General features: G+C 34.7%; 3 protein-coding genes across 3 annotated transcripts in view; 1 reads left to right on the top strand and 2 right to left on the bottom strand.

Moving 5' to 3' along the window:
- LOC125833238 (uncharacterized) overlaps window positions 1-22,064 on the bottom strand; it is a 157,461-nt gene that overhangs the window by 119,270 nt on the left and 16,127 nt on the right. The window lies entirely within an intron of this gene.
- LOC125833241 (mitochondrial carrier protein MTM1) lies at window positions 1,719-9,200 on the top strand. Its single transcript, XM_049512390.1, has 10 exons — window positions 1,719-2,014; window positions 2,196-2,285; window positions 5,171-5,299; window positions 5,452-5,511; window positions 5,638-5,808; window positions 6,025-6,121; window positions 6,643-6,734; window positions 7,078-7,227; window positions 8,055-8,113; window positions 8,761-9,200. The coding sequence occupies exons 1-10, from the start codon at window positions 1,745-1,747 to the stop codon at window positions 8,891-8,893; spliced, it is 1,251 nt and encodes a 416-aa protein (XP_049368347.1). The 5' UTR covers window positions 1,719-1,744; the 3' UTR covers window positions 8,894-9,200.
- Window positions 11,674-21,856, bottom strand: LOC125833240 (uncharacterized). The gene is made up of 3 exons (XM_049512389.1): window positions 21,232-21,856; window positions 13,868-14,924; window positions 11,674-11,883 (listed from the first exon to the last, which is right to left on the bottom strand). Exons 1-3 carry the CDS (start codon window positions 21,854-21,856, stop codon window positions 11,697-11,699), a joined length of 1,869 nt encoding a protein of 622 aa, XP_049368346.1. The 3' UTR covers window positions 11,674-11,696.

The raw sequence follows: 22,064 nt of genomic DNA, 5'->3' as shown, positions 1-22,064 counted from the left end.
TCAAGATAGGTTGAGGCAAGTCGAAAAGTATTGAAATGATTAGATAAGACATAACATATCTTAATCTTGCCAAGAACTTGACTTTAGATAGAAACGGTTGGAAGTCACATATTATGGTAGAAAGTTAGTTGACAGTTGAATCTTGCTTTCCTTCGGGATAGGTTTGATGATCATACTTGGATCTTTCTTCTTACTAAAAGTATTAACATTAATCTCGTAGTTTTTTTATCTTCAATTTTGGTCATCATTGGTATTTTTTATGCTCCAATTATTGCATTATTTTGTTGTCGTTGACATTCTCCCTCTGTTTATTGTGTAATACTCTCAATTTCACATTATTTTGTTATTGTTATTGCTCTCATATATGTATCCCCTTTTAAAATTGATTGACAAATTTTTATTTAAGTTGAGAATCTATTGAAAACAACCTCTTTACCTTTATAAGACAGAAATACGATACACTACATACACTCTATCCTTCTCAAATTCACGTGATATACATGGTGTATTGTTGTTGTACATAATTTGACTATTTATTTGAAAAATCATCTCAAACGGCTGAAATTGGAGAACCAATTGACAATAGTCAATATTTTGGACAAATTTATGTGGTATTTGGTTTATATTCTAATTTCCATTTTATTTTTTTGTTCAAAAAATCCATTTTGTGGACTTCAGATTTACAAGTCGCACTTCCAGAAGGGTTTTTTTTTTTTTCGGTCTTTTCCATATTTTAATCGAATTTCCTTCTCCCATATTAAATCAAATTTTCTTTTTCGTATTGGTTCATTGAATATTGCAAATATAAAAAAGAAAAGAATATCTATTTAACTATTTTCCCTTTTTAAATCGAATTTCCTTTTCCACATATTTAAATCAAATATTGCAAAAGTAGAAAAAAATATTAATTTGTACTGAATCTATTTTCCTTAGGCGCTAATATTTAGGCGTGCCAAACAAGCCCTAATTTTAGAGAATTCTCTGGTCTTTACTGCCCCGCGAGGCGTGGCAATTTTGGTTTTCCTCTTCTCCAAGGAACTAGGGAACTCCTTTCTTTCTCCAAAATAATAATAATAATAACTATCCTTTCGATTTTTACTCCCTCATCACTGTTGAATTAAAGCTCAGATCAACAGGTTTTTTTTTTATTCTTTTCTTTAATTTTCTTGTCGAGTTATGATTCCCCTACTGTTTTTCGATTTTCTGCGTTTTTTGTGTGTATTTTTTCGTTAATTGCTGTTTTCTATGAATATCTTGAAAACCCAGTTCATGGATTTTGTTTTTTTTTTCCTCATTTTGTTTTTGGATTGAGGCGCGGAGGGGATATAAGTTATGTAATTGAGTTTTTTTCTTCTTCTTCGTTGTCTTAATGGAAGAAATATTGAGTATTCGAATGGAGAAATTGATATTGAGGATTCATATAACCGATTTATCTAATTTGATATTGAGGTGGTGTTGTTGTTGTCAGCTTTTTCTTGGATAAATTCTATGGAAGGAACATATTCTATGCTTTTGATTGTATGCGTTTGGATGTTTTTCATCCTATGTTGACATTCTGGCCCTATTCCAAATTTCAATTTATTTGCTATTAGTTTTGCTTCCTTTTCTTATAGAAGCATATTAAGTGAAACTAGAAAGGTCGGAGATATTCGTTTTGTTTGTAGAATTTCAGTGCTTAAATTACTAATGGGGTGGTTTCTGGCAACAATTCATTTCAGGTTGATCCATAAGTTGAGAGAGAAAAATGGTGGACGAATTGAAGCAAGGAGAAAATTCATGGATAGACACGGCTGAGCAGTCGGATAGAGTATTGAATGTTGATAATAATGTTTCCTTGATGTCTCAATCAATAGTTATCACTGATGGGGTAGAACCCTTACATCCTCAGCAGCCTCCACCTCAGGGTACCAGCCCCTCCTCGGATGTCCGATTGGGCTTTCCTGAACGAGCCATCTCAGCAGCTGGTGCAGCATTTCTCTCTGCTGTCCTTGTTAATCCACTTGATGTTGTCAAGGTATTTATGCTAAATACGGACAATTACCCAATTATTTTGTTCACCTTTTACTTATCTTTTGATGTTCATTTCAGTTGTATCCAGAAGTTTTGATACTTTGTTGAATTTCAGATATAGGAATATTATATGCATACAATATATTGATAAGCTGACTAATTTCTGTTTCTGCACTAATTTACAGACTAGATTGCAAGCACAGGCAGCTGGAGTTGCTTATTCACATCCAATGAGTAACATGACTAGCCGCATGGCAGTTTTTGGGCCAAATATGGTATGACATGCTATGAAGTGTTCTTTTTTATGTGGAAACAACTTTTTGTGTCTTTAATTTGTCTTCCTTGATTCTTGAATATAGATATGTTCATTTCTTCCTGTTGAAGTTCTTTTCCTATTTCATACGTAGAGTACTATGATACTAAGCATAACTCAAAACCTATTGTGGGAAGACAAGCAAAATCAATATGCTTTCTTGGTAATCCTCATGTTAAAATGAGGTAGTTAATAAAAGAGGGTATTGACTTGTGTGTTGGTGTTATCTTTGTTGAGCTTTTTTCTAGAAAAAAATTTGTCTGGTGAACTTGCATGGCTTGCTAAGTTTTGAGCATAACCCAAAACTATTGTGGAAAGACATGCAAAATCAATATGCTTTCTTGTTAATCGTAATGTTAAAATGAGGTAGTTAAGAAAAGAGGATATTGACTAGTGTATTGGTGTTGTCTTCGTTGAACTTTTGAATAGAAAAAAGTTGTCTGTTCAACTTGAATAGCTTGCTAAGTTTTGGATTTTTCAAGTGAAAGATAGATGAATAAGCTATACAATTACTTAATTGTGTCATAAAACTCTTTGCATTGGCACTGCCACAATAAATGCTGGATGCATTTATCTACTTATTGCCTGTTTAACCTGATTAATTTTTAGTGGTTCTGATTATTGTTGGATGGACGGACTTGCAGAACAAATTACGGCTAATGCTCCACTCTTATTTCCTAATTTTTCTTAGTGGTTTACACCTTGTTTTATTGCAGTTGCATAAAGTGGTTTGTTTAAAGTACTACATGTGCCTGCCTGCTTGATTACATGTGAATAGTGTCCAAGACACCAGACTTGGGAGTGGGAGCGGAATTAGAGCATGTTTTTCATAATCATTAAAGTAAAATCAAGTTGACAGTATTATTTATTTAATTTTTGATAAAAATCAACTTGATGCTATTATTAGTTTAAGTGTAAATTCGGAAAAACAGCTGCGACTGCACAAGAAACAAAAATAGCACGTAAACCTTGTATAATGAGAAAGATAAATTGATAGAATGTTTTAAAGATGTGAGTAGTTCATCCTTAGAATTTCTAGATATAGCAGGAGTATGAATAGCCTTCCTTCATAGTGGGCACATTCAGCAAGTTTGAGGTTGATTCCGCAGGTATAAATGTTATCTGTTCTTGGCTGATTTCAACCACCTTTTTGGTATAAGACGAGGTGAAAGCAACTTCCTTTCTTAGTTGGAGACAAAATGTAAAACATGATTTTGTTATGAGCCATAAACTGTATTTTCAAGATGGTAAAGTTATTAGAATAGCTGTTTGGTCATTAATAAAGGGTCTAAAAACTTCCAAGGGTGTGGCATAGTGATGGAAGAGTTGAAGTAATAATCATAGGAATCAAGTTTCAAATCCCATGAGACATTATTAGGCTAATTCTTCCAATTTGCCTACTTAGTGGGAAGTAGTTACTCTGTGCATGTGCTAGTAGGTAGTATATACCCCGCAGATTAGTCGAGATGCTCGTAGGTTAGCTCGGACACCAACATAAAATAAAAGTATATAGACCAAGTTATTCTCAGCAAAAAGGAAGGAGGTTTAGGGATTGGGAATTTGAAAATCCAGAATCAAAGCTCACTTATGAAGTGGCTATGGAGATTTGCGTCACAAGAACAAGCTCTCTGGAAGGAAACCATAAAGACTAGGTTTGGAATGGAGAATTTGTGGATCACCAGCTTGCACACACAACCTTATGGGTCTGGAGTATGGAGATCCATCAGAAATCTATGGGCCAAATTTTTTAACAAATGCAAAACCAAGGTAGGGAATGGTGGAAGGACACTGTTCTGGGAAGACAGATGGGTGGATCAGGTGACGTTGAGAAATAGGTTCCCTATTTTGTTCAACCCGAGCCTTCAAAAGAGGCTACAATCAGTGAAATGAGAGATAATCAGGGGTGGGATCTCAGGTTTAGAAGACGTCTAAATGATTGGGAGGTCAATAGAGTAGTTGAGCTGCTCAACATTCTTGGGCAGTGCAAAGATGAGGACAATCTATTTTGGTATCCAGATAAGGCAGAATTTCAGTTGGCTCAGCTTATAGAAGCTCCTGTGACTCATATAGGTGGATGGCCTCGGAAGATGATTTGGAAAGTCAAGATACCATTCAAGGTAGCATATTTCACTTGGTTGCTAGCCGAACAGGCTGCACTCACTCAACACAACTTCATGAAAAGAGGTGTGCAAATTTGTTCCAGGTGTTGGTTTTGTGAATGTGAGGTCAAGACAATAAACCATCTCTTTCTACATTGTAGAGAGACTGTGAAGCTGTGGCAGATTTTCATCAACTTAAGGGGCATCAGTTGGACTATGCCAGGGAACATCAAAGAAGTTCTAGCTTGCTGGAATAGAGATGGGAATCAGTTAGGACACAGGGAGAGATGGAAGATTGTCCCTGTCTGCATTTGGTGGACTATATGGATGGAGAGGAATCAGAAATGTTTTAAAAACAAGAGCTTCTGTATGCAGAATTTGAAGCTGAATTGTCTGGTTCCTTTTTTTTTTTTTTTTTTTGGTGTAAACATGAATATCCTCAAGATGTAGAGGATATTCCTAGTATTTTAGATTACTAATGACCTACATAGGAGTTTTCTCTCTTTTGCAACTTTTGGATATGAGTATTACTAGAATACTCTGTGTATTCTTTTGTTTGTAATACAAGTTACCTTTTTCAAAAATAAAAAATAAAAAAGGGTCTTAAATACAGTATTTCCTGGGTGAACTGTTTCCCTTGTCTCAAATATATATCTGTATTGATCTCTTGAAGAATGTGGAATTATATAGATCTTTTCTTCTATTGAAATAAGCAATATGATATTGATTTATTCATTTGTTCACTCAGATGTTTGCAGACCTGAGGTGTTCACCTTCATGTACCCGAGCTGGTGTTCATGGTACAGTATCAATCTGCCCACCTGATTGTTTCCAGTACAAAGGAGCACTTGATGTCTTCTACAAAATTATTCGGCAGGTTGGCAAATTTATTCTCATGTTCTCTCAGATGCTCGAGTGTGTTGATTGCTCAAGTCTTCATGTTTCTTTCATGTTTATCTTCTGAATTTTCATCTTGCAGTTTGGATTGTTTTAAACTTTTTCTGACTCTTAACTGGTGTCTTTTCACAGGAGGGTATTTCTAAGCTATGGAGAGGTACAAATGCTGGTCTAGCTCTGGCTGTACCAACAGTATGTGCCTATTGATTTAATCATAATTAGTTTCTTTGAACTCGCCAATGACTCCCTTATAGTGTATTTAAGTAAGTTAAGGCTATATGTTATAATCACAATTTTGTGCTGATGCTTTTTGAACAGGTCGGAATTTACTTGCCTTGCTATGACATTTTTCGCAACAAGTTAGAGGAGTTCACAGCTCAACATGCCCCAAGCTTGACACCATATGCCCCTTTATTAGCTGGTTCTCTGGCACGGTCTTTAGCTTGCACAAGTTGCTATCCTATTGAACTTGCCAGAACACGAATGCAGGTATCTCACAACTCCTATTGTCAAGGTTTAATCTATCCACCATATTTAAAGGAGAGAAAAGGGTCTGGGCTGGTATAGAAGTAATTTATTTTGCATATTTTGTTATATATGTGTCATTCTAGGCATTCCAGTTGCTCTTTACTTGCTACAAACATGGGTGATCCACTCCTTCAACTATTCTGATTCTCTCTTTCACTGAGTTGCTCCTGTTTATAGGCATTTAAGGATATGAACAAGAAGCCTGCTGGAGTCTGGAAGACTTTGTTTGAAGTTATTGCCAATGTCAGGAGCACAACTAGTACCAATTTTGGCTGTAAGTCAATTTTTTCCCTGGCCCTGCTTTTTCTAGCTATAGGAAAGAGTTTCTAGATATTGTTTGTTAGTGAAAATGAATAGCTGTAGATTCCATAATAGTGTTAAAGGTGTTATTACTTACCAACAAATAAATAAACTAAAGGTGTTTACCTGAATATATTCCTAAAAATCCGTGTCCCAACTTTAGGCTCAACAGTTGTGATCTTTAAATTCTCTTCTCTGTGCTGGTTCATTTGCTCTTCTTCTAATAGCACTATTACAACATGTGGAAATGAATCAAAACTTGACAATGAAGATGCTGTGAGTGATGTTCTAAATTGTGTAAGAGAGGAGAATATTTGCCAAAGCATGGTCCTTCAGAAAGTTGAATCTTCACATAGCTTATATAGTTCTTAAAAGTCCATTACTTCTCATTCTAGCTCCTTGTTTCTCTACTTAAAATCTGCGTCTCACTTTCACTCTTTAAATATGAATGCTCTTGCAATCTCTTTAAAGTTGGCATATTATTTTCTGCTTCAGTACAAAGTTATCGTGTACTTTGGTCTGGACTTGGGGCACAGCTTGCTCGCGACGTTCCTTTTTCTGCAATTTGTTGGTCAACTCTTGAACCGGTATGATTCAATTCTATTTTTGTTAGATTCTAATATGTTCATGAATTTCATTTGATTTTACCCTTCGGGGTGGCCCAGTGGTTTGGGCTTGGGACTTCCATGTTGGAGGTCTCAAGTTCGAAACCCCTTGCTAGCGAAAGCAAGGGGTTTGCCTTCTGGGTCGAGCTCGTCGCACCAGGCTTGCCTAGTGCAGGTTACCTCTTCTATGTGGTTTGCGAGCTATTGCTTAGGAGCGGGGGTTTTACCCTGTGCGCACCCAAAGGGTAGGGGCTGCGGGTTTCCCTTGTCATAAAAAAATGAATTTCATTTGATTCAAGCATTATTCTCACAAGTATATTTGCAGGTAAGAAGGCGGCTTCTTAGTCCGCTGGGAGATGAAGCTAATGTTGTCGGTGTCCTGGGTGCAAACTTTTCTGCTGGTTTTGTTGCAGGAAGCATTGCTGCTGCTGCAACATGTCCCCTTGATGTTGCTAAGACTAGAAGACAGATTGAGGTGTTTATTTTTCATCCAAATCCTCATATATGGAATACTGATATTTAGATTTGTCCACTTGGCTCAAGCATCATTCAATCAATTAAAATCAACATTTTTCTTGTCTGTTATATAAATTAGGAAGTGATCCAGGAATCAATAGTCATAGACCCCATAGTTTGAATGTCTTCTTAGTTATATCAATCACTTCGGCACCCTTAGCCTAGTGCTGTGTTCGTTATGAGCCTTAAATCAAGGAAGTGAGTGGATGGTAGGATGTATACCGGATTCGCATTTGGGATGAAAGTCTCATAATTGACGTCTTGAACTTCTGGTGAACCGTCGTTGTAGTTGTCATTTATCTCTTCTTTTTTATCTTTCTTCTGTGATCCAGGAATCAATAGTCATAGACCCCACAGGTAGAATGTCTGTTTAGTTATATCAACCACTTTGGCACCCTTAGCCTAATGCTGTGTTCATTATGAGCCTCAAATCAAGGAAGTGAGCGGATGGTAGGATGTAATACCAGGTTCGCATTTGGGATGAAAGTTTCATAATTGACGTCTTGAACTTCTGGTGAACTGTCGTTGTAGTTGTCATTTATCTCTTTTTTTTACCTTCTGTTACACTAGAGTATAACCAATATAATTCTTTTTACAACCGTGCACACTATTTTTGCCCTGGGGTGATTGCAATTTGTCTTTAAAATTAAAGGGATTAGTATCCGAAATAAGCTTACGTTTGAGAGTGCTGTTTTTGTTTTGCACCAAGGATCCATAATGATAATTGACTTGTTTCTCCACATCTATTAGATCGTTTGCTTATCTACCTCTTTTTCTTTATTACAGATGGACCCTGCCAGGGCGTTGACAATGACGACAAGGCAAACTCTACTTGAAATTTGGAGGTACAGCTTTGAGAATATGCCCACTGAATTGTTCCCATGTAAAATAACATATAAGCTGCCTATATTAAATCCACGATGATATTGCTGAACATGCTATCGGAAAAGCTATTATGGCAGCAGATCGTTTGTTGTGCAGTAAACAAAACACTAAGGGGGTGTTGGTGTTTGGATTGGCTTCTTTTAAGTGACTTATAAAGTTAAAAGTCAAAAGTCAGAAGTTGGGTTTTGGCTTTTTGGGTACTTTTTCAGCTTTTAAAAAAAAAATGCTTAAAGCACTTTTTGTGTTATCCAAACACTTCCAAAACCAAAAATTAGCTTAAAAGCCTAAAGTCACTAAAAATAACAAACTCCGGCTGAATGCTCCAGTCAGAAAGCATTTTGTTTATGCTTTAGTTTTTTTTTTCACTGCAAAAATAGCTGATGGACCTTTATCCTTTTTTTTTGATGACCCCATGTCCTGATTAATCCATTTACCCCTCCAGTTTGACTTAGTACTTCTCCAGAGATCCGCATTCGGTTGTGATGAGTCTTGTGAGTTCATAGGGTTGCACAATTTTTCTTAAATAGAGTGGCATGTGCATGTTTTTTTTCACTATTTTGTCTGGCTATGAAGTAGATTCTGAATGAAATCATGCTGACTGTTACAGGGATGGAGGGCTCAAGGGACTGTTTACTGGAGTAGGTCCTCGTGTTGGTCGTGCTGGCCCTTCAGTTGGAATTGTAGTTTCGTTTTATGAAGTTGTCAAATATATGTTACACCAACAATATGCTTCTTCATAGGGAGCATAGTCAGGTTAATTAGTTTTTTTCTTTCCAACGTTTTGGATCGGGCAATGGTCGCTGACATAGCTGATTCGGGCCATGATTCTGACGCTGGAGCTCTAATGTGGATATGGTAGCACGCAAAGGAGCAGTTTTGACCATGGTAGATTACCCACACAGGTTAGCTTGTAGAAAATAATCCACTCTTCTTTTGCTTTCCAGCCAATTTTGGTTGGTTTTCGGCAGAATTGTCTTTGGACTAAGAAGAGATTTTGATATACTTTGGTTGCATCAATGAGCAGTTTTTCCTGAGATGTTCTCAGTTTATCATAAAAATGTTCAAGTTCTTTATTTCTTTTATTATTTGTCTGAGGATATCAAGCTAAAATATTGATGCTAAAAGATTTTTATCGATTTTATTTTTCATTACCATAAAATTTGTCTTGATCTTCTTATGTTACATTGGTACATTTTATCAACTGGTGATGACATAGTTGGAAAGGAAAGAAAAAGAATTGATGTCAGGACAGAAACCAGAGCATCAAGGAAATAGAAGTGTTATTTTTCTAGTTTATGTTGTTTGAGTGGAAAAGAAATAAAAACAAAGATTGTTCTACTATTTATACTCAATAAATTGAATTTTGTGGATATGTACGAATATAATAAAATGAATTTTCCAGAGGTCAATTCCCCCCCCCCCCCCCCCTCCTCCCCTCCCCTAGTATATGGCATTATCGGTCTTAGTTCGGCTCTTGGAATCACATCCAAACAGTGGTAACATGCAAAACTTAACCACTTTGCCCAAACCATTTATCATACCTCTATTAAAACAAATTGTGTTCGTGTTCTTTCTTTCATCAAATGACAATCCTCTTCATTCGTTTCTCTTTTCAAATTCGATTTAATTAATTCACAAAATTATGTGAGAGCGGCGAATCAAAAGGTTCTATTAAAAAAGGGTGCATGGCGGATGATTTTAAAGTGGACTTTCCATTCATTAGGGATCATCAAAATTTTTGTTTTGTCGAATTTATCTCAATTCCAAAAGCTTGTTGTAGCATATCTTAAATGTGCAGGATGTTGTAGCATCCTCTTGTAGGTGGTAGACATACTATTTGTCCCTATCCTACATGTTTTTACACCTACTAAGTTGAGGTCCCTGCCAAACTTCTCACCATACTGGTGACATAATTAATTCTTTTAAAAAATAATAATACATGCATAAATAAATATACTCAAGAAGTAAAGGCATTAAAAGTAGGAAGAACGCAAAAAAAAAAAACAAAAATGTATGTACATCTCTATACCAATTTTTTCTTTTTTATATATATACATGAAAGGAAGGAAGGACAAGGGAAAAGAAACCAGGCCGAAGGGTTTATCCGAACCCTCTTCAGCAGAAAATTACATTGTTTATACACAAATAATATTAATTTTGTATATATAATAGACGTTGAACTTTCTTCGTGTGTTACTGTGTTTATTTCTTCATGGACTTTTAATGAAAATTTTAGCTCAACCACCAGTATTAATGAATGAAGTATGTTAGCACCAATGCCACCAGCATTAGGCCGTATGCAACTCCTTGGTCTATTTTTGTCCCTGCAACCATGAATGAAACCCAAACCAATATATATGAGATAAATACATTATCTATCTGGATAGTCTCTTTTTAATTGCATCATTTTTATTGTTGTGATTCAAGAGAAAATAGTTTTTCCAACCAAACACCAAGGCATAGAAGTTTTCCATTTTTTTTTTTTGAAAAGACATTAGAATGCAAAATGACAACGTAACTTTGACTATAGAACAATGCTGGCATTTTGATTATGAATCTCGAGTCATCAAAGCCTTTCTGACTTGTTAACCTATTAAAATTCCATGTGATTAACACTTTAAAAGACAAACACTTGTCTCATAGGCTTTAAAAAAAATTTCCCCCTAGATGTTTGATTTCCTTGGTATTTGGTTAAAAACAATTCTTATGAAAAAACCTCCTTTTTTTTTTCTTGAAAAACTATTTATCCAAAATTTTAAGCAATAATAGAAAGGAAATTAAATAAAAGTGTACCGTCATTGGTGGGAACAGGAGCTAGGCTAGGAGAAACATTATCATAGGCCATTGTAGAAGGGGAAATTGTTGCCTTTTTTACCTCCATTTTTTTATTCCTTGATTCTGCTCTCCGCTTTATGAAAAATTTATTTTCTCACTCCGATGGCTCGAAGAGAGGAATCGTGAGAGAGAACAAATTAAAACAAGGAGTAAACAGCGGTTTTTTTTCATGAGTTATATCGAGTTCAATCGAAAGGATGTTATAAAATAAATAATATGCATGGAAAGATCACAAAGTTCTACAAAGGCTACGTGCCTCCGCAACTATCGAAGCAATCTCCATTTAATTTTAGCCATTGCTTTCTCCACTAATGTATTCATTTTTATTTATCCAAAAATAAATGTATTATTTTACTTTTCCACTTGACAAAAATCAAGATTCAATTATTTATTTCTTGTAATGTTAGGCTATGCATTATAAGACTAAACATTCTAATCAGAATTCAACCACCAAGAATCACATATCCATATCTTCCAAGTTACCTTCATGATCTAATAATGCTAGCAAGCATTCTCCTCTCCAAAGAACATCCAACAGCTGCAGCAGCAGTTATAGTTAATTCTTGATAGCAAAAGCACCTACAATTTAGGTTGTATATACAGAGGGACTGACTATACATACTAAGATGTAATCTATATCAAGGTTAGGAAGAGTGATTTGGACCATCATTTTGGGCAAAAGGAAACAAACCATACATACTATATATGTCAAGGAGCTGAGAAAAAAGGATCCTCTTTGTTTTTGTAAATAGAAAACAGCTGCTTAGAGTATCTTGTCGCCAAAGTTGTGCACAGTTCAATACCCTTGGGATCATAAGCTTGCAATTCCTTCGCGGACTTCATCATATCACCTTGCGGATCTCCATCAGTAAGAAATTCAGCCAAGGTGCTTCCCCTGTAATGTGGCAGTAAATTAAAGAAATCAGCACCCAAACATACACAAATTTCAGATTCAGCATTGTTTGATGCAAGTGAAAGAAGCATAAAATCGGATCAACGCTCAAATGCCTTTCTGGTTAAAAGAATAACTTTTAGATGTTTCAAACGAATGCTTAGCATTAAATACTTCCATATTTTACAGATTTGCTGCCTTTGTTGCAGTCATCCTTTTCGCAGAGAAAACATCAATCCCACGTTTCCCTGGCCTAACGTATATAATTTGTCCCAGCAATAATTTCCTTCTCTTATACACTATGAACTCTATTGGAAGAAGCCGAGCAAACCCTCTGAATTTACATGATTCTTTTCTATGTCTTACAGAAATGTCAAACCAAGTGATAAATACATAATGAAACATCAACCATTAAAGAATGATCTCTACATGACATTTAACAAATTACATCAGAAATAATCATCACATCTTAGACAAGTCTGTATCAGTCTTGGAATCCCAATCATAGGTAATAGATTGTTTTGATCTTATGTGAGACTCACTGGAGTATTTAGTCAAGGTCATAGGTGGTCCTCGAGTACTCAAATTTATCTGTAAATTGACTTCACAAGCCTATCCTACACTTAAGTTACAGAGTCCAAATATGTCATTCAAGCGATTACCTACAGCTTGAAGTTTTGCGAATAACCAGCATCAAATTTTTGAACAAGATAAACCTCAAACTCGACTTCCTTTTGAGAATGCAAAGATCAAGACCTTTCTCTTGGATTATCTTCAGATCATAAAATTTTCTACTTAGCAAGTGGTTGGAAAGCCAAGGATCACGACCTTAATGCCTTCAATAGTGCAGAAGTGCTCTTCTTCTTGGGACTTAATTCACTTGTTCCCCATAGTTCAAGGACCTACACTTGGGATTTCTGAATTGCTTGCAGATTTCAAATAGTGTAAAATCTACTACAACAACAACTCTACTACGCCTCAATCCCAACCAAGTTAGAGTTGGCTAAATGAATTCTCTCTCCCTATCTCAGTTTAGGCTAAACCAATTTCATCATCACTCCAAATAAAGTAAAAGTGAAAATAAGTTAACTATATGTAAACAAACAACAACAACATACCTAGTGTAATTCCCCAAGTGGGGTCTGGGAAGGGTAAATTTAATAATGATAATATTGGAAGTCCTCTAACAAGACTAAAACCTAATCCCAACTAGTAGATCACATTCATATGGATCTTTTTCCTCCTTTGTCCCATGTCTTTAGCTAAGTTTGCATTGACTCCAAGAAATTGTAGGTCTTTCGAGACAACTTTCTTCCATAGTAAGTTCACGCTCTATCACTCTTTCCCCGAATTTCAAAATCAAATAAAAATGGGAGTTTGACAGACGAGGCCTTCTGTCATACAGTCATACGATGAAATGTGTCTATATCACAGATTCACGGGTCACCCAAAATGCAGTCCAGCACCAAAGGTATCAAGGAATTACGACCAAAGTGTATCATGCTTAACAGCTCAATTTACGAGAGGAGGAGATTATTCATCCTTAAATTCAATAATAAGTCAATGTTCTTTTTAAACTAAAGTATCCCAGATATATAAGACATCCAAATTGTACCCGACTACCCGGTACCTGTGATGGTAGATGGTAGGAGGTAACATATACATTGTGGAATTAGTCGAGGCACACAAGCTGGCCCAAACATCATGGTTATAATTTTTTTTGTAAGAGATGGAAAATTACTAACATTGACAAAAAAATTTATGCCAACACATTTTTAATCATGCGTTTTTTATCTTATGTAAGCTATGAGCTTGGAGAAGTTGCAACAAACAAAGAGTTAACGCCATAGTGGAGATAGTAGAACTAGCCATGTAGAGCTAAAATAACTTTCCGTTCATCCAGACCAACACCACTTAAGGACTGTAATGTGCATGATTTTTGCAATATACAGATTATGTAGTATTCACATCTCATTGAAGCACATACCTGAAGGCATCACAGTGGCTAAAACCTCTTTGATTGTGAACTATTGTTTCTTTACTACATTGCTCCTCAGATGTTTGCTGCCTATACAAAACACAAACGGCCTTCATACATAATTCAGGATCCTTACCAAAGGCAGCAAGCATGTCCCCCTCAAACTCCCACTCTAATTTATCACCTTTGTTCCTTCGAATTCTCGATATTATCTCACCATAATCTGAATCACTCTCTGATACATACTCTGAATCAGTTATCGAATCTTCAGCTACAGAAGAATTACTTGGCAATGCACCATCAGAGTTAGAGATGTCAGAGCTGCTAACTATAAATCCACCTAAGCTTTCTCCTTCACTGTCTGACACTTCTTCTATGTCATTGCCACCACCACATTTCCCTGCACATTGACTTAGCTTCACTAGGCGCCGTCTACGGGACAAATTCCTGACTTCATCCTCGGAATCACCGGTTTGAGTTGAGTGGCCTCTGGGATGATCATCAGAGTTCTTTTCACGAAAATGCCTAGTTTTGAGCATGGAGATTGGAACTTTATCATCATCATCACTGTCACTATCACTAGCAATTATGTTTGAAGCTCTTCTTCTTTTTGGAGTTGGAACATATAAAGCCTCCTCATCATGGCAAACCATGTCACTGTCTTCACCTTGCTCAATGACTGTCATCTTTGAATCATTCTTTGAAGGCAATTCAGCATTGGACAAGGTGCTCCCTGATCCACAGAAAGGTACACTACAAACAATTCCTGGAACGGGAGGTGTACCGAGGGGCACAGAAGTTCCATAGTCACTTCCCATTATTGATGTATAAGGAGGACCAGTAGTTCTTTCATCATCACTTTCAGTTATGTCAATAACAACAACTTTTGCAGGACTTTCACCAGCTGGTGTAGAAGGAGCCATCCTCTTGTTAGACCCCCTTTCTTCTTCAAATGTCAATCGCTTCCTCACTTTGTTAACACAGTTATTGCCACTTTCAGATAGTAAAGCTTTGTTTTCTCTCACAAACTTGGCTTGTAAGATTGGAGTTTTTGCTAAAGATTTTCCTGTCCATCAAAAGCAATAAGCAAATGGAATAAGTAAAAGAATTCTTTCTAAAGCAAAATATCTATATTACTATGAAGGTCCTAAAAGATGTTGATTGATAAAATTTTGCTAAAGACAGAGTCTTCCGTAAACAAAATCATCTTTTTACTATTTTTCTCAAATTATTATTTCATCATCTTTATAATATTGAATATTGACTATATAATAAATATAGAGATTAAGTTTTGTGCACTGTCAGTGTAGTAAATTTCTACACCATCAGGTAACTTACTTTAATAAAATATTATAATTATAAAAAAGAAAAGAAAATAATATCAACCATTTACTAAAAAGAGAAGAAGAAGAATATCAATAGTTGAGTCCTATTTGGATTCTAACCAAATATAATTCCGTAATTAAATTATTTTCTTTCCAAGATTAATACAATAATTAGGTTTATCGTAGGTTTTCCCTTAAGATCATCGCTCATGTAATTCTTCAAACATCATACTTTCTGAACCTAGTAAGAAATAATTTTTAGAACTTCAAACATTCTAAAACTTGACAAGCTTCTTCTACTCAACGGTATGTCGCGAGAACAAATTTCTTATATTTTCTTGTTTATAAGCATGAAAAAACTCCTTTTGAACAAATCTTCATTAGCAAAATAATTCAATGTACCAAAAATAGGTGAATATAGCGTCGAGAGAGGTGAATATTGCATTTAAAGTATTGTCATATCGTCTCTAATTCTTCTGTTCTACACCAAGTTATTGGGAAGAAATTTTATTAGTTTAACTTCCACTACTGAATATATTTTCCAAAGGAAGTGTTGAATAATAAATAGACATATTCATAATTTTAAGTTATCTAACATTCATAAATGTATTTTGCAGCATCAATGGAAAACTCAAATTTAGATGAGCAACATACAGAAGTTGAAGTTTCATTAGAAGAAAGTGATAGGGAAGAAACAAGACAGATTGTTTCCGAAATAGGAGTTGGAAATTCGAGAGACCCCTATATCGGTAAGGAGTTTCAGTCACTTGATGATTCATTTAAATTTTATCTCGAATATGCTCATCGTAGCGGTTTTAGTGTACGTCGAGGTCGTATGACTAAGTCAAGAAAAGATAAGTCAATAATTGGTCAAGAGTTTGTCTGTTCAAAGCAAGGATTTCGTTCAAAGAAAAATTTAGAAAGTAATAAACCACGAGATGAAACCAGAGAAGGATGCAAAGTGTTGTTATATATGTCAAAGAAAGAAGAAGGTAATTGGGTTGTTTGTAGGCTTGTTGCTAAGCACAATCATGAACTTGCATCTCCAAATAGTCAAAAATTCTTGCGATCAAAAAGAAAAAAATCTGATGCCCAAAAGAATCTTATTGATTTACTTGATAACTCTGGAGTTCGTCCAAGTAAAATAGCATCAGTGTTGATGAATCAAGCTGGGGGTATAGATCGACTGAATTTAACAAGTCAAGATATCCAGAATTATTTGCAAACTAGAAGACAAAAAAATCTTGAAAAAGGAGATGCACAATTAATGCTACAATATTTCCAAAGGCGTCAATCTGAAAATCCAGGTTTCTTTTATGCAATTCAAATGGATGTAGATGGTCATTTAGCTAATTGTTTTTGGGTTGATGCTAGATCTAGGATTGCTTATAAGAATTTTGGGAAAGTAGTTGTTTTTGATCCTACATATCTGACAAATAAATATAAGATGCCTTTTGTTCCATTTACTGGAGTTAACAATCATTATCAGTCTATTTTGTTTGGTTGTGCTCTACTTTGGGATGAAACTCAAGACACTTTTGAGTGGTTACTTCGTACTTGGCAAGAGGCAATGTTCGGAGTTGCGCCTCATACAATCATAACAGATCAAGATTCTGCCATAACAAATGCAGTTGCAACAGTATTTCCTAACACTAAACACCATTTTTGTATGTGGCACATAACAAAGAAGATTCCAGAATATTTAAGTCATGTTTATCATCAGTATGTTGATTTTAGTAGCAAGTTTAGTTGGTGTATTCATGGTACAACCACTCCTGAGGAATTTGAAACAATGTGGATAGAAATAATGGAGATGTATAATTTAGGAGAAAATAGTTGGTTGCAGAGAATATATGCAATTCGTGAAAAATGGATACCAGCATATGTGCGTACTACTTTTTGTGCAGGCATGTCAACAAGTCAAAGAAGTGAGAGTATGAACAAATTTTTTAAAGATTATTTGAATTCTAGTACTCCAATGAGTATATTTGTGGTGCAATATGATAAGGCTATTGACGCTAGATATGATAAAGTAAGAGAGAAGGATTACAAGACAAAACATTCAAGGCCTATCTTGAAAACTTTGTATCCTATGGAGGATGAAGTGGTGAAGGAATATACAAGAAAGATATTTCAGATTTTTCAAGAAGAACTAATTCAATCTCAAAAATTTATCTCTGAAAAGATTGAGGTTAAGGACGGAAGAAACATCTATAAAGTGCATCAACTTCAACGACAAAAGCCGACATACATCGTTAGTTTGGATCTTGCATTGAAAAGAGCTGTTTGTTCATGCCACAAATTTGAGTTCATGGGAATTCTATGTAGACATGTACTAATGGTATTTATAAAGAAGCAGATTCACTCACTTCCGACATATTATTTATTAGATCGATGGAGTAGAAATGCAACCAAAGAAAGAGCTAATGATCCACCAAATGAAACAAAAAATTTGAAATCTTCTACCTTATGGTTTAATAACATTATGATACATTCTATTGGGCTATCTGAACGAGCTACAAAGTCTGAAAAACATTATCAATTTGCACATCAAAGATTATTGCGATTGTGTGAAGAACTTGATGAACTTCCTTATGAATCAGAGGAAGATTGTGTTGTATCAGGTGGTCCAGGTAGTGAAAAATATTGTGAAATAATATCATGTGAACAAAGTCAAGATACTACTCTGCTTGACCCTCCAGTAGCGGCAACTAAAGGGCGTCCAAGATCTTTGAGAATGAAAGGTGCTTTGGAAGTTACTCAAAAGACCAAAAAAGTTACTTCTCAGAAGCAAAAAAGGCAAACGAAAAGTATGAAATTTAAGAGAAAGGAAACAAGGTAATTTCACTTTACACAATAAATATTATTTCTATTGCGAGTTATTGTTGTTATAACTTCTAACATTTTATGTGCAGTTCAAATTATAATGTCGAAGTCGAGCAGAATGGTACAACAATATCTAACGAGGCTCATTCAATGGTAATTTTTTGTATACTAGCTTATGTCAGTTGGCTTACTTTTCATATACCTTCTTCTTCAACTAACAGAATTCTTTCAAATTTTATCATTTAATTTGTCAGCAGTTTCAACGATATCCAGAATATTATCAAGGATTTATTGAGAACACTGATTGTGCTTATGCCACATCATTTACGGTAAGAACTATTCATTTTTTATTCTATCGTTTATATATTATGTACATGCTAAAGTGTGTGTTGATGAATTATAACTCTTCCTTTCAGGAGTTGATGAAAGCAGCTTCAACTCCATTCCAGCAACACCATCCTAGTTAGTGAGTAAGAAGATGAAGGATTTGGAGCTTTGAGAATATAGGAAATAAGAGGAAGCAGTTATTTAGATTTTAGTTTATTAGTTTTCTTTGAAATTTTTTAACTTTTGAATAGTACTTTCATTGTTTATTTTGACATGTATATGGGATAAAATTATATGCTTGTATTGCAGTTTGTCCTCTATTTTTGGGTCAAATCAATTATATTTTTTGTTACGTGTGAAAATAGATGCACTTTATATCATTCGAAAATGAGCGTAAAATGTAAGATTCCTCTACAAATCAACAAATTTTACTCTAAAAATAGCTGATGTTATAACATGTGTTGTCGAAAACCTTAATAAAAACTAGCTATGCCATAATACAATTATATACAAATAGTTTTCTGGTGGTGTAGAAAACTTGTTCCTTTACGATATGCAAACTTATATGATGCTCCAGATGTGGTTGAACTTTTTACCTCATCCTCCTCCCCAACCAGCTGTTAATAGCATCATGAGTCTATGAGTTTCCTCTTCATTGCTTAGTTTCAAAGATGTAAAACTTGAGATATATATATGTCAAAGATCATAAATATAATTAAAATCACTTATTCGATAAATTTTTATTGATAAATAGTATCAGAATGATATACATGAATCTGAACTTATATTAGAATTTAGATTCTAACAAGTCCAACAAGTTTGTCATACATAGAATGAAACTTAAATTTCATACAATAGTACAAATTGTGAAATACATTTACTATAAAGCGTCTCTCTTTTCTTTTCGAAGCATTTTCCATTCCTTTTACCCCATATAGTATATATGTTGCTTGGGGTGGACAAGAGGAGTTGTATATGCATCGTTATCGATCATTGTGAAGATAGAAATATGTCTCAGCAGGAGCTAGAAGGAGCATCTTCGGATGACTTGGTTCAGAAACAATGGGAAAGAAGAGGTTACCTTGGCGTGCATACAGAAGCAGAACGACTATAGCTTTATTGATCTTCATATCCCTGCTAGTCGTGTCAAAGCAGACGACATGAATGATCTTAGCTCATTTGGCTGATTAGTATGGTTCATGAGAGCTCAACTCACTGTGGAACAGAACACAATTATTCCCAATATTGAGAACTAAAGGGGTTCACAAATGCAAGTATTTCTGCAAGGCTTTTCGAGGAGCTTGTTGGTGTTCTGACGCCACTCGGGGATGATGAAAAAATATGCTCCATGAGCATCGATAAATCATGTTCCATGAGCCACCAACCAACCAAAAAACAAAACTCAATAGACTCCTTACGTGAAAATTTACAGAAAGAGAATCAGTAACTCATTCATAACAATAAAATTAATTCAGAATATGATCAATCTGTCCAAAAATAATTTAGGTAAATTATGTCTCTTAAAGTTGAAAGCATTACAGAGAAATAGGATTAGTAACTTAATTCTATTTTCTCTTCCCATCTATTGTTAGATCAGGGTATTGATAAATTATGCCCACATAAATGGTATGAAGAGCACCATCATCTATAGGAAGATTGAATGAATTACTCATAAACAATGAAATTCTATTAGAGTAAATTGATTGTGCAAATAAGACACATTAATCACATAATAATTCTAAAATTAAATTATTAATAAAGAGAGAATAGTTTCACTAACATAGATCTACTGTACTCACATAGCAAAATAGGTTATTGAATTTGACACTTTGATTCTGCAAATTCACCTGCAAATGCTTTCTTTATACTAATCAATAAAATAACCATTAGTTAATTAGAGTGAAAAATGATAAAATAAAAACAAAATCATAACCCTCCATGAGTACGAATAAACAAACAAAATTGGAATATCAAGATATGCAGATCGGAAGAAAACATAAAGAGGAAGTAGGTCAAATGTGATATGCAGATTGAAAAAAAAAGCATAAAGAGGAAGTAGGTCAAATGCGTATAAGAAGGAGTAACTGCCGCTGAATATCAGCTATTTTAGAGGGATAAAGACAGGATTTTAATTTCTAGGAGAGAGAGAAAAAAAAGTTAATTTTAATTTTATATTTCTTAAAAAAGATTAGGGAGAAATTAAAATTACATGATGGTGTAGAAATTTACTACACTGTGCACAAAACTTAAACTCATAAATATATGAAAAGGTTGTATATGTGAAGGAATCCTAAAATAGTTGGGAAGACTCCTAAGTATATGGAAAGTTTTGCTTGTGTACGTGGGAAGACTCGTAACTACGTATATGAAAAAAAAAAATGAAGGTTTTCTAATGGCCTCCTAAAATATATGGGAAAAAAACTATTAAAATATATACTTTGAAATTTATTAAAGCTATAACTATTACATTTTACTTATTTGTAATAGGTAAGAACTCCCCATACTCATTAGTCATTACTTTAAAATTGACTCAATTTTTTTTTAAAAAAATCTTTTCTTATTTGAACTATATTAAAAGTCCTAACCGTTAACTTTAAAATCAATATTCTAACCTTATACCTAATATTTAATTATGATAAACAAAATAAATAAATAAAATAATACAAATATTAAAATTTAAAGAAAGAGGTTCACATCATTTTAAATATATTTTTTAGTAACTAGTATTAGGTGAGATATACATGTGTATACTATAACTAGTATCCAAAACTTCAAACGAATGCGATCGTACCAGCACTAACACAATTTTTATATATAAAAAAATCCGAAACTTCAAACTCCTAACATGATTTCTACAACTTGTCAACAATAATTGGTTAGACAAAATGATAGTACCTGAATCTTGAGATAGTAGAGATCCAATTTCTCCATGAGAGGAAAAAGGATTTGCATCTAAACCATCCTTGTTTTGCATTTCATCAACTACTTGCAGATGGATTTTCTGGGTTAAATTATCACATTCATCTTGCAGCCCCTTTACTTGATGTAGTCTAGTTGAAGTTGTATCTCCTTCTTTTGCATCCAACTTTTTTCCCAATTCAGCCACTGTCAACTGTAGCTCGTTACACTTGGATTTCCAATACTCAACATCACTTTCAGCCTTCTTTTTCTCGCATTCCAATACACTATTCTCGATCATCAATTGCAAAACCCTCTCTTCCTCCTCATTACTGCCGTTACTCTGTATTCGACGAATCTGCTCTTCCAACTCTTGATTCCTTCTCTTCAACACCTCAATCTTACCTTCAAGCAATTTAAACCCATTTCTCTCATGTTCAATCCCCTGCCGCAAATCGGAACAATTACATTCGATTGTCTTGATCTTTTCTTCCAGATTTAAACACTGATTGCAATTATAACCCGATTCACTTTTCAAACCACTCATACAATTTGTAGTATCTCCACTTCCTCCTACTATTACCCCCATGTCAACCCTTAAAGATTCATTACTACAGTCCATGTTTCATATTCTCCCAACATAAGCAACTATTTCAATATACAATTGTTTCAAAGAGAAACTGAAAACTCCACAGTTGTTTAAACCCTAATATTAAAGAAAGAGAAATCTATCGATACTTCGAAACAACCTTCAATGGCGTTTTTGAAAAAAAAAAAAAAAACTTACGAAATCTGAAGCATTTTCGAGCAACTCTCAAAAGGGTCGCGGG

This window comes from Solanum verrucosum, unplaced genomic scaffold (genome assembly GCF_900185275.1).
Source record: "Solanum verrucosum unplaced genomic scaffold, falcon-dt-bn FXZP01000100.1, whole genome shotgun sequence".
Classification (NCBI taxonomy): domain Eukaryota; kingdom Viridiplantae; phylum Streptophyta; class Magnoliopsida; order Solanales; family Solanaceae; genus Solanum; species Solanum verrucosum.
This window is presented reverse-complemented; position numbering and strand designations above follow the sequence as displayed.